The sequence below is a fragment of the Anolis carolinensis genome, chromosome 4, assembly GCF_035594765.1.
Source record: "Anolis carolinensis isolate JA03-04 chromosome 4, rAnoCar3.1.pri, whole genome shotgun sequence".
NCBI classification, from domain to species: domain Eukaryota; kingdom Metazoa; phylum Chordata; class Lepidosauria; order Squamata; family Dactyloidae; genus Anolis; species Anolis carolinensis.
In genome coordinates this window covers 190,551,678-190,567,980 of record NC_085844.1, presented here as the reverse complement: position 1 = coordinate 190,567,980, position 16,303 = coordinate 190,551,678, and the positions used below count along the sequence as shown (strand labels likewise).

Sequence of the window (16,303 nt, the reverse complement as noted above, 5' to 3'; positions counted from 1 at the left end):
TATTGCAATGCGCTCTACGTGGGGTTGCCTTTGAAGACGGCTCGGAAATTGCAACTAGTACAACGCTCGGCAGCCAGGTTTCTAACTGGAGCAAATTACAGGGCACGTTCAACGCCTCTGTTTAAGGAGCTCCACTGGCTGCCATTTACCTTCCGAGCCCAATTCAAGGTGCAGGTTCTTACCTACAAAGCCCTAAACGGTTTGGGACCCGCCTACCTTAGAGACCACATTTCCCCCTACGAACCCGCACGATCTCTTCGCTCGTCGGGGGAGGCCCTTCTCTCGCTTCCACCACCCTCGCAGGCGCGGTTGGTGTGGACGAGAGAGAGGGCCTTCTCCGTCGTGGCCCCCCAGCTTTGGAACTTGCTCCCTAGGGAGATTAGGCTGGCCCCCACCCTCCTCTCCTTCCGGAAGAACCTGAAAACCTGGCTTTTCCGGAAAGCCTTTGATGAGTGAATTCTGTTGGTTCAAGTTGTCTGCCTACATAATAACAGATCCACTGAGTCGCCTTCTTATTGTCATTATTGTCATTTCTAGTACTTTAATGACTATGTCAATTACGTAACTACCTCCCCCCGATTTGACACATTCGCCCTTTGGCCTAGACTTGTGTTTTATATCTGTTTTTAACGCTTTTTCCTGCAATATTGTTTTTATGATGGTTTTACTGATATTGTTGATTTATTGTTGTAAATTTATGTGTTTTGATTTGTTTTTATATTGTGATGTTGGGCAAGGCCCCATGTGAGCTGCCCCGAGTCCCTACGGGGAGATGGGGCGGGATACAAGAATAAAATTATTATTATTATTATTATTATTATTATTATTATTATTATTATTATTCTAGTAGTGGCTGTCATTATCATTACTATACATTTCTCCATGTTGGGATCCAAGGCAGCTTTCAACAGCTAAAATTCACAACATAAACATTAAAAATATTGATAACCAAAAATTTAAAATCTGTTTGGAATATAAATCATTAAATAAAACAACAGCAAATAGCAAATCGAGCACGTATGGCAAGGTCCTTTCCCCCTGAACAACCAATCTTCCAAAGCCTGCTAAAAAAGAAAAGTCTAACCTCTATGGGAAGGGAATTCAGAGCCTGGGTGCAGCTACTGTGGCAACATTGACCAGTTTCGAACAGTATTATATTGCCTAGGAAGTACCACTTCCATCTTCCCTATGTGGGTGGTGGAACAGAGAGAACTGTCTTCCCAGAAGATCCCAAACATGTACAGATTCATATGGTCAAATACTGTCCTTCAGATGACCTGGATATGAGCCATATAGGGCTTTCTGCATCATAAGGAACATTTTGAATTGGACCTAGAAATGACCACCAGTTAGTGTAGCTGTTGTAATTCTTGCTGACTTGGGATGGATATAATAGCTCTACTAACTGTAACACCATTTAGTGCAGGGGTCCCCAAACTAAGGCCCGGGGGCCGGATGCGGCCCTCCAAGGTCATTTACCTGGCCCCCGCCCTCATTTATAATATAATATTTTTATATCAGTTTTAATAATATAATATATTGTATATACATATGATATTGATAATAATATTATCATTTTATACAATATAATACTAATAATAATACCATATAATAATATTAATTATATGTTATATATTACATATAATATTACAGTATAGTGGTATAGTTCAATATAGTAATATATAATGCTAATACAGTAGAGTCTCACTTATCCAACACTCGCTTATCCAACATTCTGGATTATCCAACGCATTTTTGTAGTCAATGTTTTCAATATATCGTGATATTTTGGGGCTAAATTCATAAATACAGTAATTACTACATAGCATTACTGCATATTGAACTACTTTTTCTGCCAAATTTGTTGTCTAACATGATGTTTTGGTGCTTCATTTGTAAAATCATAACCTAATTTGATGTTTAATAGGCTTTTCCTTAATACCTCCTTATTATCCAACATATTCGCTTATCCAAGATTCTGCCGGCCCGTTTATGTTGGATAAGTGAGACTCTACTGTATTGTGCTATGCTAATAATATAATATATTGTATGTACATACAGCTGCTCTGAGTCCCTTTTGGGGTGAGAAGGGCAGGATATAAATTTAGTAAATAAATGTAGTAAATGAATAAATAAATAATTTTAGACTTAGGCTCCCCCAGAGTCTAAAATGACTTAAAGGCACACAACAACAACAATCCTAATTAACCTGACTATCTCATTGGCCAGAAGCAGGCCCACTTTTCTTATTGAAATCCTGATAGGTTTATGTTGGTTAAAATTGTTTTGATTGTTAAATATTGTATTGTTCTTTCATTGTTATTGTTGTTGTTGTTTTGCAATACAAATACGATATGTGCAGTGTGCATAGGCATTTGTTCGTTTTTTTTTTCCAAATGATAATTTGGCCCCTCAACAGTCTGAAGGATTGTGGACCGGCCCTCTGCTTTAAAAGTTTGAGGACCCCTGATTTAGTGGAACTGTTGTATCCACCTAAGTCAGTTAGCATGTTACAGCCGCTTAAGTGGCTGAGGGGGGAAAGAAAGGGGCCTGAGGCTGTTAGGAATTGTGGGAGTTGAAGTACAAAACACCTGGAGGGCCCAAGTTGGCCCATGCCTGTGTTACAGTAATCCAAACAGGTTGTAACCAAAGCATATATTAACATAACCAAATCTAACATCTCAAGGAATGGACACAGGACGTACACCATCCTTAACTGTACAAACACAACAAGTGACTATATTCTTTGATACTATTTTTTCTCTTTTATAAATGTTTATTTGTTAATATGTCAAATTTCTAGAAGACTCTGAAGATGAAGACTCTGAGGAAGATGAGGAGGAAGATGTACAACCTGAAGATCCACCAAAAAAGCCAAAAAGAAAGATCCACAAAGAGACTCCATCTAGTGAAATCAAGGAAAGGAAACCCAAAAGTAAAGGTCAGTGACTTCATGTGCCATCTCTGTGTAATAGTTTCTCCTCCAGTGCACAATTGGCAGCATCTTCATCAAACTACAGTTCTCAAAAATCAGTGGCATTATTAATATGAATAGCAGGAGACCTGTTTCTTTTTTTCAAAAATACGGCTTTTTACTTTGTAATGGTGGTTTAAAATAGTGTTAATTATTTTTGTAATTTATGATGAACTTCCTAATTATCTCAGAGAAAAGCAAACTACTGCAGACTCTCCTTCACGGCCTCCATGGCAACCATGGGGCTGTCCCAATTAGTAACAGGCCCCACCCACAGTGCAGGATACACACTGGACTTGGTCTTCTGCCAGGGATGGGAGGAAGGTGGCGGTGTGGAGGAGCTTACCATTGCTCCGTTGCCATGGACCGACCATCACCTGATCAGGTTTAGACTTACTGCATCCACTAACCTCCTCAGGGGTGGTGGACCTATTGAAATGGTCCGCCCCAGGAGGCTTATGGATCCAGAAGAATTCCTGATGGCTCTTGGGGAGTTTCCCGCCTCCTTGGCAGGTGATCCTGTTGATGCTCTGGTCTCTCTCTGGAATGGAGAGATGACTAGGGCAATAGACATGATCGCTCCGGAGCGTCCCCTCTCAAGTAACCAAGCTAAACCAGCTCCTTGGTTCACTGAGGAGCTGGCAGCGATGAAGCGAAAGAAGAGGGAACTAGAGTGCGTCTGGCATTCAGAGTGTAATGAGTCAGACCGAACATGGCTGTGTTCCTATCTCAGGACATATGCCGTGGCAATCAAAGCCGCAAGTTTACCTTGCAGCCAACATTGCGTCTGCAAAGAACCGTCCGGCGGCGCTGTTCCAAGTTATCAGAGGGTTGTTAACTTCCACCACTCAAGGTGGGATCCCTGATAGCTCGGCAGCCCGCTGTGAAGCATTTTCTCGGTTCTTTGTGGACAAAGTCACTCTGATCACTCCGACTTTGATGCCATATTAATGGCAGTCTCTGAGGATGTAACGAGAGCACCTGCTTGTCCAGTTTTGATGGATTCATTTCAATTGGTTGAGCTCGAGGATGTGGACAAGATTCTTGGAGAGGCGAGACCGACCACATGCATCCTGGACCCCTGCCCATCCTGGTGTTGAATGCCTCCCTTCAGGACGGCAAGTTTCCAGTGAGCCTAAAAATGGCTGTGATCAAGCCGTTGTTGAAGAAGCCATCACTGGACCCCACTCAATTGGGAAGCTTTCGGCCTATTTCCAATCTTCCTTATTTGAGCAAGGTCTTGGAACATGTGGTTGCTTCGCAACTCCAGGGTTTCTTGGTTGACACTGATTTTCTGGATCCGGCACAGTCTGGCTTCAGGTCGGGGCATGGTACCGAGACAGCCTTGGTCGCCTTAGTCAATGATCTGCGCCAGGAACTGGACAGGGGGAGTGTGTCCCTGCTGGTTCTGCTGGACCTGACAGCAGCCTTCGATACCGTTGACCATGGTATCCTTCTGGGATGCCTCGCGGGGATGGGTCTTGGAGGTACTGTTTTGCAGTGGCTCCACTCATTCCTGGAGGATCGGTCCCAGATGGTGTCTTTGGGGAACGCCTGCTCGGCCACACAATCATTGACTTGTAGGGTCCCGCAGGGTTCGGTACTGTCCCCCATGTTGTTTAATATTTACATGAAGCCACTGGGAGAGATCATCAGGAGTTTCGGGGTACGATGTCATCTCTATGCAGATGATGTCCAGCTCTGTCACTCCTTTCCACCTGTCACTAAGGAGGCTGTTCAGGTCCTGAACCGGTGCTTGGCTGCTGTGTTGGTCTGGATGAGGGCCAACAAATTGAAATTGAATCCAGACAAGACAGAGGTCCTCCTGGTCAGTCGAAAGGCCGATCAGGGTATTGGGTTACAGCCTGTGCTGGATGGGGTCGCACTCCCCCTGAAGGCGCAGGTTCGCAGTCTGGGGCTGATCCTAGACTCATCATTGAGCCTGGAGCCCCAGGTCTCAGCGGTGACTAGGGGAGCCTTCGCACAGGTAAAACTTGTGCACCAGCTGCGTCCATACCTTGAGAAGCCACACTTGGCCACGGTGGTCCACGCTCTTGTTACATCCCGATTAGACTACTGCAATGCGCTCTACGTGGGGCTGCCTTTGAAGACTGTTCGGAAGCTCCTGTTAGTCCAACGGGAGGCAGCCAGGTTGATAACCGCAGCGGCGTACAGGGCGCGTACTACTCTATTACGCCAGCTCCACTGGCTGCTGATTAGCTACCGAGCACAATTCAAGGTACTGGCATTAGCCTATAAAGCTCTAAACGGTTCTGGCCCAGCTTACTTATCCGAACGTGTCTCCCACTATGACCCACCTCAGAATTTAAGATCTTCGGGCGAGGCCCTGCTGGTGGTCCTGCCAGCCTCACAGGTGCGGCTGGCGTGGACGAGAGACAGGGCCTTTTCAGTAGCGGCTCCCCGCCTATGGAACGCCCTCCCAAATGAGGTCAGTCAGGCTACCTCCCTTCTATCTTTCTGCAGGAAAGGTAAGACCTGGTTGTGGGACCAGGCCTTCGACCAGTAACAGCAGCATCAATTATTACCATCCTAGAACTCAATGACAGACCAGCTATCAGACTCGAAATGCACCAATTGTATATTTATATGTATATTTTTATCAATGTTTAATGTATCTAATTTTAATTGATTGAATTGTTGTAATATTTTTATATTGTGTTTTATTGTAAGCCGCCCTGAGTCCCCTATTGGATGAGAAGGGTGGGATATAAGTATTGTAATAAATAAATAAATAAATAATAGCATGTGTGTTCTTCGTCCTTAGTAGTGTGTCATCTTGGCACACTCTGATATTTCTTGGGTACATGTGTCCCCGTTTTCATGTATGATGTGTTGGAAGACATGAGAGCCAATATAGCTTAATGGTTTGCGCATTGGATTATACCATGTTTTGAATCCCTGCTTAACCTTGAAAATCAACCGGATAGCTTTGGGCAAGTTACACTCTCTCAGCTTCAGAGGAAGGCAAGGCAGAGCTCCCCTGAAAAAATCTCGCCAAAACGAAACTTAGATTCACCATAATTTGGAAATCACTTGAAGGAAACTAGCAGCTGCAACAGCAACAACAACAATAATGTAATATACCTGTCAACATCAGATCATGACACCATGTGATCTCTCCATCTAGTTTGTGGAAAGATTCACAATCACTAATTTATGAAGATGTGAAAAAAGAAACTGAATGGTCCATCGACACTGCAAAATGAATGCCGTTTGATATCACTTTAACTGCCACAGCTCAATGATATGGAATTCTGGGAGTTATAGTTCTGCAGTCTTTAGCCATCTCTGCCACAGAGTACTGGTGCCTCACCAAACAATAACTCCCAGTATTTCATGGCATTGAGGCATGGCTATAAAAGAGGTGTCCAGCTGTATTAATTCTGCAATGTAGATGCACCCAAAGTCTTCTTACTTAATTATGATGGAAAGCATGGTTCACTGGTTTTGTATATTCCTTAAACAAGGTTATCTGGTCTCCTTGAATGGCTAGAAGTTTGCCTTTTTGTGCCATACAGAACCATGGAATTCTCTATGACTGCTCAGACAAAATCAACTGAAAGATTCTGGGAGTTCTGTTGCAGAAAAGTACATCTTCCTAGGGTTTGCCCAGTCTCTTAGAAGATCTCCCAATACTCAGGAACATCCTTCAGAGAATGCAGTTTAGCTGTTGTAAATCTTGGATTCACAAAACATTGTGACTAGGAAGAGTGGAAGTGTTTTTAATTATCTTAAAATTACCACTGAATACAACTTGATGGCTTTGAAGCTAAAGGAATGGGACTAACCCTATCCTGCTTCAAAGATAGAGGTATGTATGAGGAGAAGATAGATGTAAACGCTACAACAAAGTCCCCAGAGCCGACAAGATGTAAGGTGAGGAGATAGTGGTTCAACAAGAAATTTTATTGCTTCTCCCAGAAAATACTAGAGATAAAACAGATAGCTATGTAGAGAGGTGGCTTTGTACATAAGCACTATAGCTGAGATTATGTAAACAAAGCATTGAAAACTGATCAGTTTATTGGAAATTTCCACTTTTTTACTATCCAAATACCATGTCAGTAAAACAATCCATTGTTACAAAATGAATCAATTCCATGCAAATAGATGGACAAATAGATAAATATTATAATACATCTATGTTAACAAGGGTGAGTTAAGAGCTATTTAACAGAGTGTATGTGTGTGTGTGTGTGTGTGTGTGTGTGTGTGTGTGTGTATATATATATATATATATATATATTCATGTCAGGAGCAACCGGAGTTGCTTCTGGAGTGAGAGAATTGGCCGTCTGCAAGGACGTTGCCCAGGGGACGCCCAGATGTTTTTTGATGTTTTTACCATCCTTGTGGGAGGCTTCTCTCATGTCCCCGCATGGAGCTGGAGCTGATAGAGGAAGCTCATCCACACTCTCCCCAGGTGGGATTCGAACCTGGCAGCTTTCAGGTCAGCAACCCAACCTTCAAGTCACTTAGTCCACTACGCCATCTGGGGGCTCCAGAGTGTATATTAAAGACCATTGAAGACCTATATACACCTTATTTATGTAAACAATGCCCCTGATTTGTATTGTTTCAATCCATTTTGTATTTCTCTGATATATGCTGAAGTGTCAAATAAAACCAAAAAGTAGTATAGGCAACTCCTGGACCTAGCTCATATATTAAGACATTTAATGTTAATGGGACAGATGTGATCCAAGAGGGACTCTAGGCAGAAGTGGCAGAAATGGTGTGAAGGCACTTAAGTCATTTATGATATGCACTTATTCCAAATAAAGAGGATGGGTTATGGTGAAAGCCTACCATCCATCTCAGGCCCCTTCTATACTGCCATATAAAATCCAGATTATCTGCTTTGAACCGGATTTTACGGCAATATAGACTAATATAATCTAGTTCAAAGCAGATAATGTGGATTGTCTACTTTGATAATTGGATTATATTGGCAATGTAGATTCAGCCTTACTTCTCACACCCTTTTTCCATATCCTTCATTTTAAATTTCCTTGGTTGCTTTCTGTCATTCTACATTAAGATGGATGCTTGCAATTATGTACAATGCTACTGCAGGTTGAGTATCTCTTCTCCACCATTCTCTTCTTTTGGAATACTGTATTTGCATATACATGAGATGAGACCCAGGTCTAAACACACACTTCATATACACCTTATACACATATCCTGAAGGTCAATTTATACAGTATTTTAAATAATTTTTGCATGAAACTAACATTGTGTATGTTGAACTATTAAAAAGTCATGGTCTTTATTGCAGCCACCCATGTGGGCAATTTCAGATTTTGAGGTATTTTGGATTTCGAATTACTTAATAAGAGATGCTCAACTTCCATCAGCATTGGCTATGGTGGCAAAAGTACATTTTTTTCCTTTTTAAAATTTAATTTATCAAATATTAAACATTACTATCAAATATCTTTCCATCAGTGTTTACAGATTTTTGTAATTCTTCCAGAATTTGTAAATCCTTCTTCACTAGGGATGGCAGATTGTTTTTCTTGTCACCCTCTTTTTTGTCCTCATCTCCTCTACTCGCACTTTACTCCTGATGAAACTCTATTCCTCTCCAATAGGAGAGAAAGCTGAGCCTGAGGCCAAGGCACGGACCACAAAGGCCTTGAAGAAGGAGCCAATCTCTGTGTTCCAAGTGAATGGAGACAAGAAAGACAAAAAAGTCAAAAAGAAAGGTGACCGACTTTGTTCTTAGTTCCAGGACTCAAATAGCCTTTCCTTGTTACACTATGGGCCCTTCCACGCTGCCATATATCCCAGTTCAAAGCAGATAATGTGGGATTTTATTCAGCTGTGTGGAAGGGGCCTAAGCAGTTTTGTGGGTTAACTGACTTGCTTGTTTATTTATGAATAACAGCTCTGAATTATTTAGATTACCGAGGAATAAACTAGAGACATATTTATTTTTTCTAGGGGTGAAACCACTGACTGTTTTGTGTCAAAGTTAGGAGATGTTACACTTTGGGCTTCAGTTCTCAGAACCCCTCGGCAATGACTATGAGTTGGCTAGGGGATTCTGTAAATTGTAGCTACCAATTAAGTCTCCTAAGCATACTTTGCTTAGTAATGTATTTTGTGCATCATTTTGATTGGTGAAATGTCAGGGAGCCATGTTTGTGTTTCATTAAGTAGGTGATAGGAAGATTGGTTCTAGCCATGTCCTGAAGCATGTAGCTCCTGATCCACAACCACATATTGGCACATGCATCCCTTGGGGGTCAAAATATAGACTTAGAGATATTCCCACATTCAATCTTCAGTGTATATTTTTATTCTTGTCCCAACTTGCATGGGGGTATGTGAGACTAGAAGTGAGGAAGCAACAGCTTTACAACCCTTAGCATTAAGGAATGATGTTATTGTTTTCTTTTAGTGTTTTGTTCTTGCATTGGTCAGAAGTGATGGCATTAATGGACATTTTGTGATGGCAGTTAGGATATTGTTACAAAATACGATGGCTACAAAAATGTAGCCCCTGACTGTTTTCCTTTTGCATAAACATTCTACTGTATTCACTGCAGATCCGAAAACCAGTGAGGCAGAAGATGACTCTGATTCCAGTGCTAAGCCAACCAAAAGTGAGAAAAAGAAGACCACAGCTTCAATGTTCCAGACTGGAGGAGAGGCCTCTAAGGAGAAGAAAACAAAAAAGAAAGGTAAGGGCAGCCCTTGCTGCAACAAAGATTGGAAGGAGATTGAACAAGAAGACACATTCATGGAGTCCCTTCTTTCCAACTGTCCCAATTTAGCAAGAACAATCCTAATTAATCTTCAACCTTTCCACATTTTCAGAGATTTTAACGTGTCCAGTTGTCCTTATCTTATGCCACTTGTTACATGAGTTTAAAGTGCAAAAGTGGTTTCAACTCACTTTACTCAGCAGTGGAGAGAAGAGCAAAAGAGACAAAAATTTGCCCTCTCCAGTAAGGGCAGGCAAAAGCAAACTGCTGCATCCTGTCTTAGTCTACCTCTTCTTCATAGTTAATAGCTTTTGCCATCTTGGTGACATTCTGATATTGTTTGGCCATTATGCACCCTAGTTTTCATCAATGAAATCTTAGAGGGTGTGATATTTTCACTGGTTCTCAGGTCCTTTTCAGTTCTAATGCAAGGTGGTGTTTCTCATTTTTAAAGCTCTAAATGCCCTGGATTCTGAAAATCTGAGGGAAAGTCTCATCCTATATTTATTTATTTATTTACAGCATTTATATTCCGCCCTTCTCACCCCGAAGGGGACTCAGGACGGATCACATTACACATATAGGCAAACTTTCAATGCCTTTTAACATAGAACAAAGACAAACAAACATAGGCTCCGAGCAGGCCTCAAACTCATGACCTCCTGGTCAGAGTGATTCATTGCAGTGATTCATTGCAGCTGCTCTCCAGCCTGCGCCGCAACAAACCACCAGATTGTTTCTATCCCATGGCTAGTCCTCTGTAGTTTTAGTTGGAAATCCTGCCAATGCATTCCATTGATCCAGGTTTGGGAAATGCAGAAGTCAGCATAAGTGCTCCAAATCGTGAAATATAAACGTCTGCACCCTTTAAGATTCTTCTGAGCCTTTACAAATGTCCCATTTTCCCAGATGCCAAGCTGGCTTTTTGTTGTAAATTAAGACTGTTTAATTGAACAGAAAATGGAATATTCCAACCACCCTTCCCCCTTAATTAAAACCGTGAATAGCATCCAGCGCAGGCATGTAGCGGGGGGGGGGGGGGGCTTGAGGGGCTTAACCCCGCCTTGCGCCCAAATTCTCAGGGTGGTCCATGAGAAGGCCTTACTGGTATTATTTAAACTGTTATGTTTATTCATATCATGATCTGATCACCATGCTCAATATATCCCATATGCATGGGGGTATTGAGATAATGATACAAAAGGTTTGCTAGGGTAGATCCTCTCTTACTCAGCCTCAGCCTCCCCCCCCCCCCCCGAATCAAAATCCAGCACTCTCTATCTGCTCATGGAACAACTTCCAATGGATATCTTTGGAAGTTCTGCCACAACTATAGACAGCTGTAGTAACTATAGTTCATATTTTTATGCTAGATATAATTTAATTTGATTTTAGGTTGTATGTTACACTTTGGTTTTATATGTGGGTTTAATTTGGTATATGTGGGTTTATTTTGGCATATGTTGGTCTATTTTGGGGTTTGGATGGTTTGATATTGTGTCTGTATTTATTGTTGTTTGCCTTTTTGTGTGGAATCCATCCTGAGTCCCCTTATAGCGATAGGGCAGAATATAAATAAAGTTGTTGTTGTTGTTATCCACTAACATTTGTGCAACCAGTTAACACAGCTTTCCCCCTTGCATATCTGTAATGCAAGCTGGTTGTGCTGGCTTCACATGATGAACAGCACTGTAAGACACTCTAATAAGCTTATAATGGGCATACCAGCAATTTGTGCTTTTAGAAAACAGGAAGCTGCCTTATATCAAGTCAGATTACTCTAGCTTGGAATGGCTTACACCAGGGACAGGAAAGTGCAAGGGCCACTAAGGTGACAATAAATTACCCTTAATGCTTTTTGGGAAGGTGTTGGGGGCATTTTTCTTTTTTAAAAGGCTTCTCCTGGATCTATGACGGCCCATGGGGTCCAAAATTATGGCAAAATACAGTACCTGCCATATTCCCTAGACTAGACAATGTTTCAGGACATTTATGGTCAATATAATTGGATTTCTTTGCAGGGGGAAGTTAGTATAATGTAGTGGTTTGAGTGTTGGATTAGCATTCTATTAACATTCTGGGAGAGCAAAGTTCAGCTCTCCTTGGACCATAGAAGCCCACTGGGTGACTTTTGACAAGTTACACTCTCTCCGTCTTAGAGGAAAGACAGTTCATTCCAGCACAAAGCAGAATGATTTATGCTTCAGCAAAACTGGCATTTATTTAAAATATTATGCTCACAATAAATGAATACTGAAAGACGGAGAGGCAAAATGAAAAGAAAATGTGAAGTGCTGTTTTGAAGCCAGTCTTAAAGCCCCTTTGTATGTGGCCACTTTCTCATTGCATTGTCCCCCAGTGCTGTTGCTTCAACCCACAATTTCCCACAATTCCCTGTGATTCTGGAACTAGGTCTCAATGTATGAGCTCCTTTGTTGTCGATCCTTCCCTAGAAGAATGCTGTGTCCTATTCACAGCAATCTATCTCAACCCACATTATCTGAAGGCCAGAACAAACTAATGGATGTGGCCAAAGACAGATTGTCAATGGTTCAGTTGGTGAAAGTGCTCCAGGCCTTTTGCTGGCTAGACCTTGAGATTAAGGAACGGGTATAATTCGCTTCCTCTTTTTTTCCTCTATCAGTTCTTGAATATTCCCATGTTTCTTTTGTTAACATTTTTTTTTTGCTAATAGGCTAACTGAGGATTCAGGGAGATCTGATTGTTGGCCCAAAAATGGATGTGTGCATGAAGACTTCTGTGCTGCCAGCTTTTCACATTGGTTTTTAAAAACAGCTTCCAGGAGAGGACCCAGACCCCCCCCCAAAAAAACCCCAAAAGAAGCCTGTAAAAATTAAAAGAATTTACCTGGCTGCCATTAAAGCACTTCTGGAGTCCTCCTGGCACATAAAGATGATGCACCAGGAGACCAGGGGGAGCAATTTCCCTCCTCATCCCCCCTGTCTTCTGACACATAATTTCTATTTGCCAGGAGGACTTGGCCAAGTAAGTTCTTTTAATTTTTATGGGCTTCTTTTGAGGGATTTGGGGAGGGGGTTGGTGTCCTTGAGGTTTTCCAAGCTCATTGAGCCCAAATAAGCCCAGAGTGCTGTGTGGATTGGATCCAGGGATTGCGTGATGCAGTCCCTGGACTAGTTAATATCAAGGATTTATCAATATTTCTGATTACTGATCAAAAATAGTGGAGGAATAAAGCCCGGTTCCAGCTAAAGTGCCAGGTGGAAAAACTCTACAATTTAGGTTCCCATTGACATAATTGTGCATGGCTAGACTCCATAACATCACTCAGCCTACAGAGAACCAGAGGGTGAAGAATCAGCTTCCCAATAGATTCCATGGTTATCCTGTATTTTAAAGAATGTTGTTGAAGTTAAAGTAAACCAGAAGACCCCAACCCAGATAAATGTCAGAAAGTTTATACTAAGACATTAAGTTTGCCATTCATTGTCCAGTTTGGGGATGAGGGTAAAAGTGTGGTAAGTCATCAGAGTGGGCCAGTTTCTCTTGGCATGCCACTCGCTACTCCAGAGGGCTCTAGAGGCCATGTACAGACTGGGTCATTATGGAATATTTTTGCCTACAGCTCCCACAAAAGCCGCTGAAAATGAAAGTGAGGAAGAGGAGGCAGCTCAGAAGAACACCAACAAGAAAGGGAAAGCAAAGAAGTCCAAGAAGGTGAGGATGGTCATGGGGCAATGGGGGGTTTCAAAAGTCCTCTGAACAGGGGAGCTCTGGGAAACTTAAGAGCAGTCTATTTCTGATTCAAGAACCCCATAGGGGCTTATTGAATGGGAAAGAGGTGGGACTTGAAAATGTGCTGCTCGTACATCACATTGATGCCAATCTGTTTCATGCCATCACCAACATTCACCTATGCTGTATCATCCCAGGTAATTTTCAAAGTCTCGAAAATAGAAGGATCTGCTACAGCATCTTGTTTGTCTGTAGTAGCACAAGATGATAATATTGAGATGTGTTCACTACAATTCCGATCATTCACAACCCACATGGTCAACCACTATGCTGACTGGGGATCAAGGTAGTTGCAGATGAATCCATCTGAAAGGAGCTAGGTTGGTGGAGGATCTCTTTAAAACTATGTAGAGAGCTCAAGCCAAGCAAGGAACCAACACAGGGTGCATCTACACTGCAGAAGTAAAACGGTTTGACAGCTTGTTAACTGCTGTGGCTCAATGCTGTGGAATCATGGGAGTTTTTGTTTGGTGAGGCATCTGCACTCTTTAGTAGAGAAGGCTAAAGACCTTGTAAAATTACAACATCTGTGGTTCCATAGCATTGAGTCACGGCAGATAAAGTTGTGTCAAATGGTGTTATTTCTACAGTTTAGATCCACCAACAGAGATGGCTGGGATGAGGCTTATAGCCTCACCCTAGTCATCTCTGTTGTATATTTATAACCAGGGGGCACAAATACATTACTAATTTCTGGCACACTGGAATAAAAGGTGCCAATACAAACATAATCAACTGCTGAAATAGTGTCAGCTTGTAGCCATTTTGCCAAAATGCCTTGGACAGTATGTTATCTAACTGATCTTCCCTAATTTTTTGGTGCTGAACTGCAGAAGGAAGAAAGGCCGCCTTCTCCAGTCATTGAAGTGGAGAACCTGGAGGAATTTGTGCTTCAACCGGCTCCTCAGGCAGTGACCATCAAGTGTCGGGTCACTCGAGACAAGAAGGGGATGGATCGGGGCCTCTACCCAACCTACTACCTTCACCTTGATAATGACAAAAAGGTGAGTGGCTAAAGGAGAGGCCTCCCTTTTGTGAAAAAAGGAAGATTGCCTTCCAGTGAAAGGAATTAGGGATGATATGATACATTTATCACCTTTGTTAAATACAGTCCTCTAGGAAGATATTGTCTGACAGGTTTTTTTTTCCCCCTAAGGGTTTTTCCTTCTAATTTTCTGCAAACTGTTGTCAAGTCAGCTTTGATTTATTGCAACTGCATGAACAAGCAACTTTTGCTTCTAAGTAAAACATGATGTATGGCATGGTATTGATAAAGATGGAATGTGGTTTAAAATGTATAAAAAAAGCAAGCAAGCACTGTGGAAATATTTTGGCTTTAAGAACTAATATTGTCAGAAAATGAAGTGTTTTATTCCGTATCCTATGGAGGCACCATTTAACATTTTAGCTGATTGTGGGAAAGTAATTCCTGAAGAGTCCTAAAGAACCACAGTCTCCAGCCCAAAATTTTTCAGTTCCTAAGCAAACCATTTTAATCTGCTCTCTTCCATATATGTTGATGTTGAATTGTTATAGGTCATAACTAGTACTTTGAATTCTGCCAGATATTAACTGCTAATCAATGAAGGTATTTCAACAATAGTGTTATCTGTGCTTTTTATTTAGCTTGGTTAGCATTCTCAGACCATAACATTTTGGATCTAATGAAGTTTCTGAACAGTTTCCAAGGGCAGGTCCAGATAATGTGTGTTGCTGTAGTCCAAATGAGGCATATTCAAGGCATAAGACACCATAGCTATGAGTGACATCTCCAGAAATAATACAGTTAGCACCACTGCCAAAACTAGGCCACTAGGCTCATGACTGAGTCTAGAACAGTGGTTCCCAACCTTTAATCCTCCAGATGTTTTGGACTTCAGCTCCTATAATTTCTAACAGCTGATAATATGGCTGGGATTTTTGGGAGTTGAAGTCCAAAACACCTAGAGGACCAAATGTTGGGAACCACTGGTCTAGAAGTACACCCAAGCTACTACAAACCTTTAATTTCACGCTAAGTGTAATCCAGCACAGACTGAATCCCTATTCCCATGTTGAATGACTAGAAGCATTTCTGTTTTGTCTTGATTAAGCCTTAGTTTGCTCTCCCTCATCCTTCCTTTGAATTCAATGGAGTTGTGGCAAAATGTGGAGCCTCAAAATGTCATATAAAATCAAGGGAACTCTGACTTAGAATCAAGATAAATACCATACAATACTATAGGGACAGCCATATCTGAAGCCATTTCCTCTTCTTTCACATAGGTCTTTCTGTTAGCTGGCCGAAAGCGCAAAAAGAGCAAGACCTCCAATTACTTGATTTCCATTGATCCCACTGACCTGTCTCGAGATGGAGATAACTTCATTGGAAAGCTGAGGTTAGGACTTCCTTTGGTTCACGTTATTAATTCAGACATGAATGGCCACAGCTGACCAGGACAGCACCAGCTGCTGGAATCGCATAGTGAATTTCTCCATATATGCCTCCCTCCTTTTCTCTGTAGCATGCTTAGTCCATATGTAGATGGACTATTGTGATGACTCATGGGCCATGTAGTCTCGTTCCTAGTACTATTGTGGCAGATGAAGAGGAAAACTTGGGTTTCCCACCGTTTCAGCCAGAATTGGAGCCCTTGCACCTGCAAGATGTTTGCCCACAAGAAGTCAGCCAAACAAGCCTTGAGCAGAAATCTCCCCCATTTTCTCGCCGGGATAATTATAATCGAGATAGAGGCGCTAGGGAGGCGAATCGCAGAAGCGCCAGGATTGCTGCCAGACAATTAGCTGATTAAGCCTGTTTCCCTTGGGAAATCTTAAG

General features: G+C 41.9%; 1 protein-coding gene across 2 annotated transcripts in view; it reads left to right on the top strand.

The window, feature by feature from the left end:
• Nucleotides 1-16,303, top strand: part of tulp1 (TUB like protein 1) — a 51,994-nt gene that overhangs the window by 15,933 nt on the left and 19,758 nt on the right. For both annotated transcript variants that reach the window (XM_062978427.1, XM_003226488.4), the window contains exons 5-10: nucleotides 2,804-2,941; nucleotides 8,593-8,706; nucleotides 9,553-9,687; nucleotides 13,316-13,407; nucleotides 14,319-14,489; nucleotides 15,751-15,863. In XM_062978427.1, coding sequence (XP_062834497.1) covers nucleotides 2,804-2,941; nucleotides 8,593-8,706; nucleotides 9,553-9,687; nucleotides 13,316-13,407; nucleotides 14,319-14,489; nucleotides 15,751-15,863 — 763 coding nt within the window. The remainder of the gene's footprint in view (nucleotides 1-2,803; nucleotides 2,942-8,592; nucleotides 8,707-9,552; nucleotides 9,688-13,315; nucleotides 13,408-14,318; nucleotides 14,490-15,750; nucleotides 15,864-16,303) is intronic.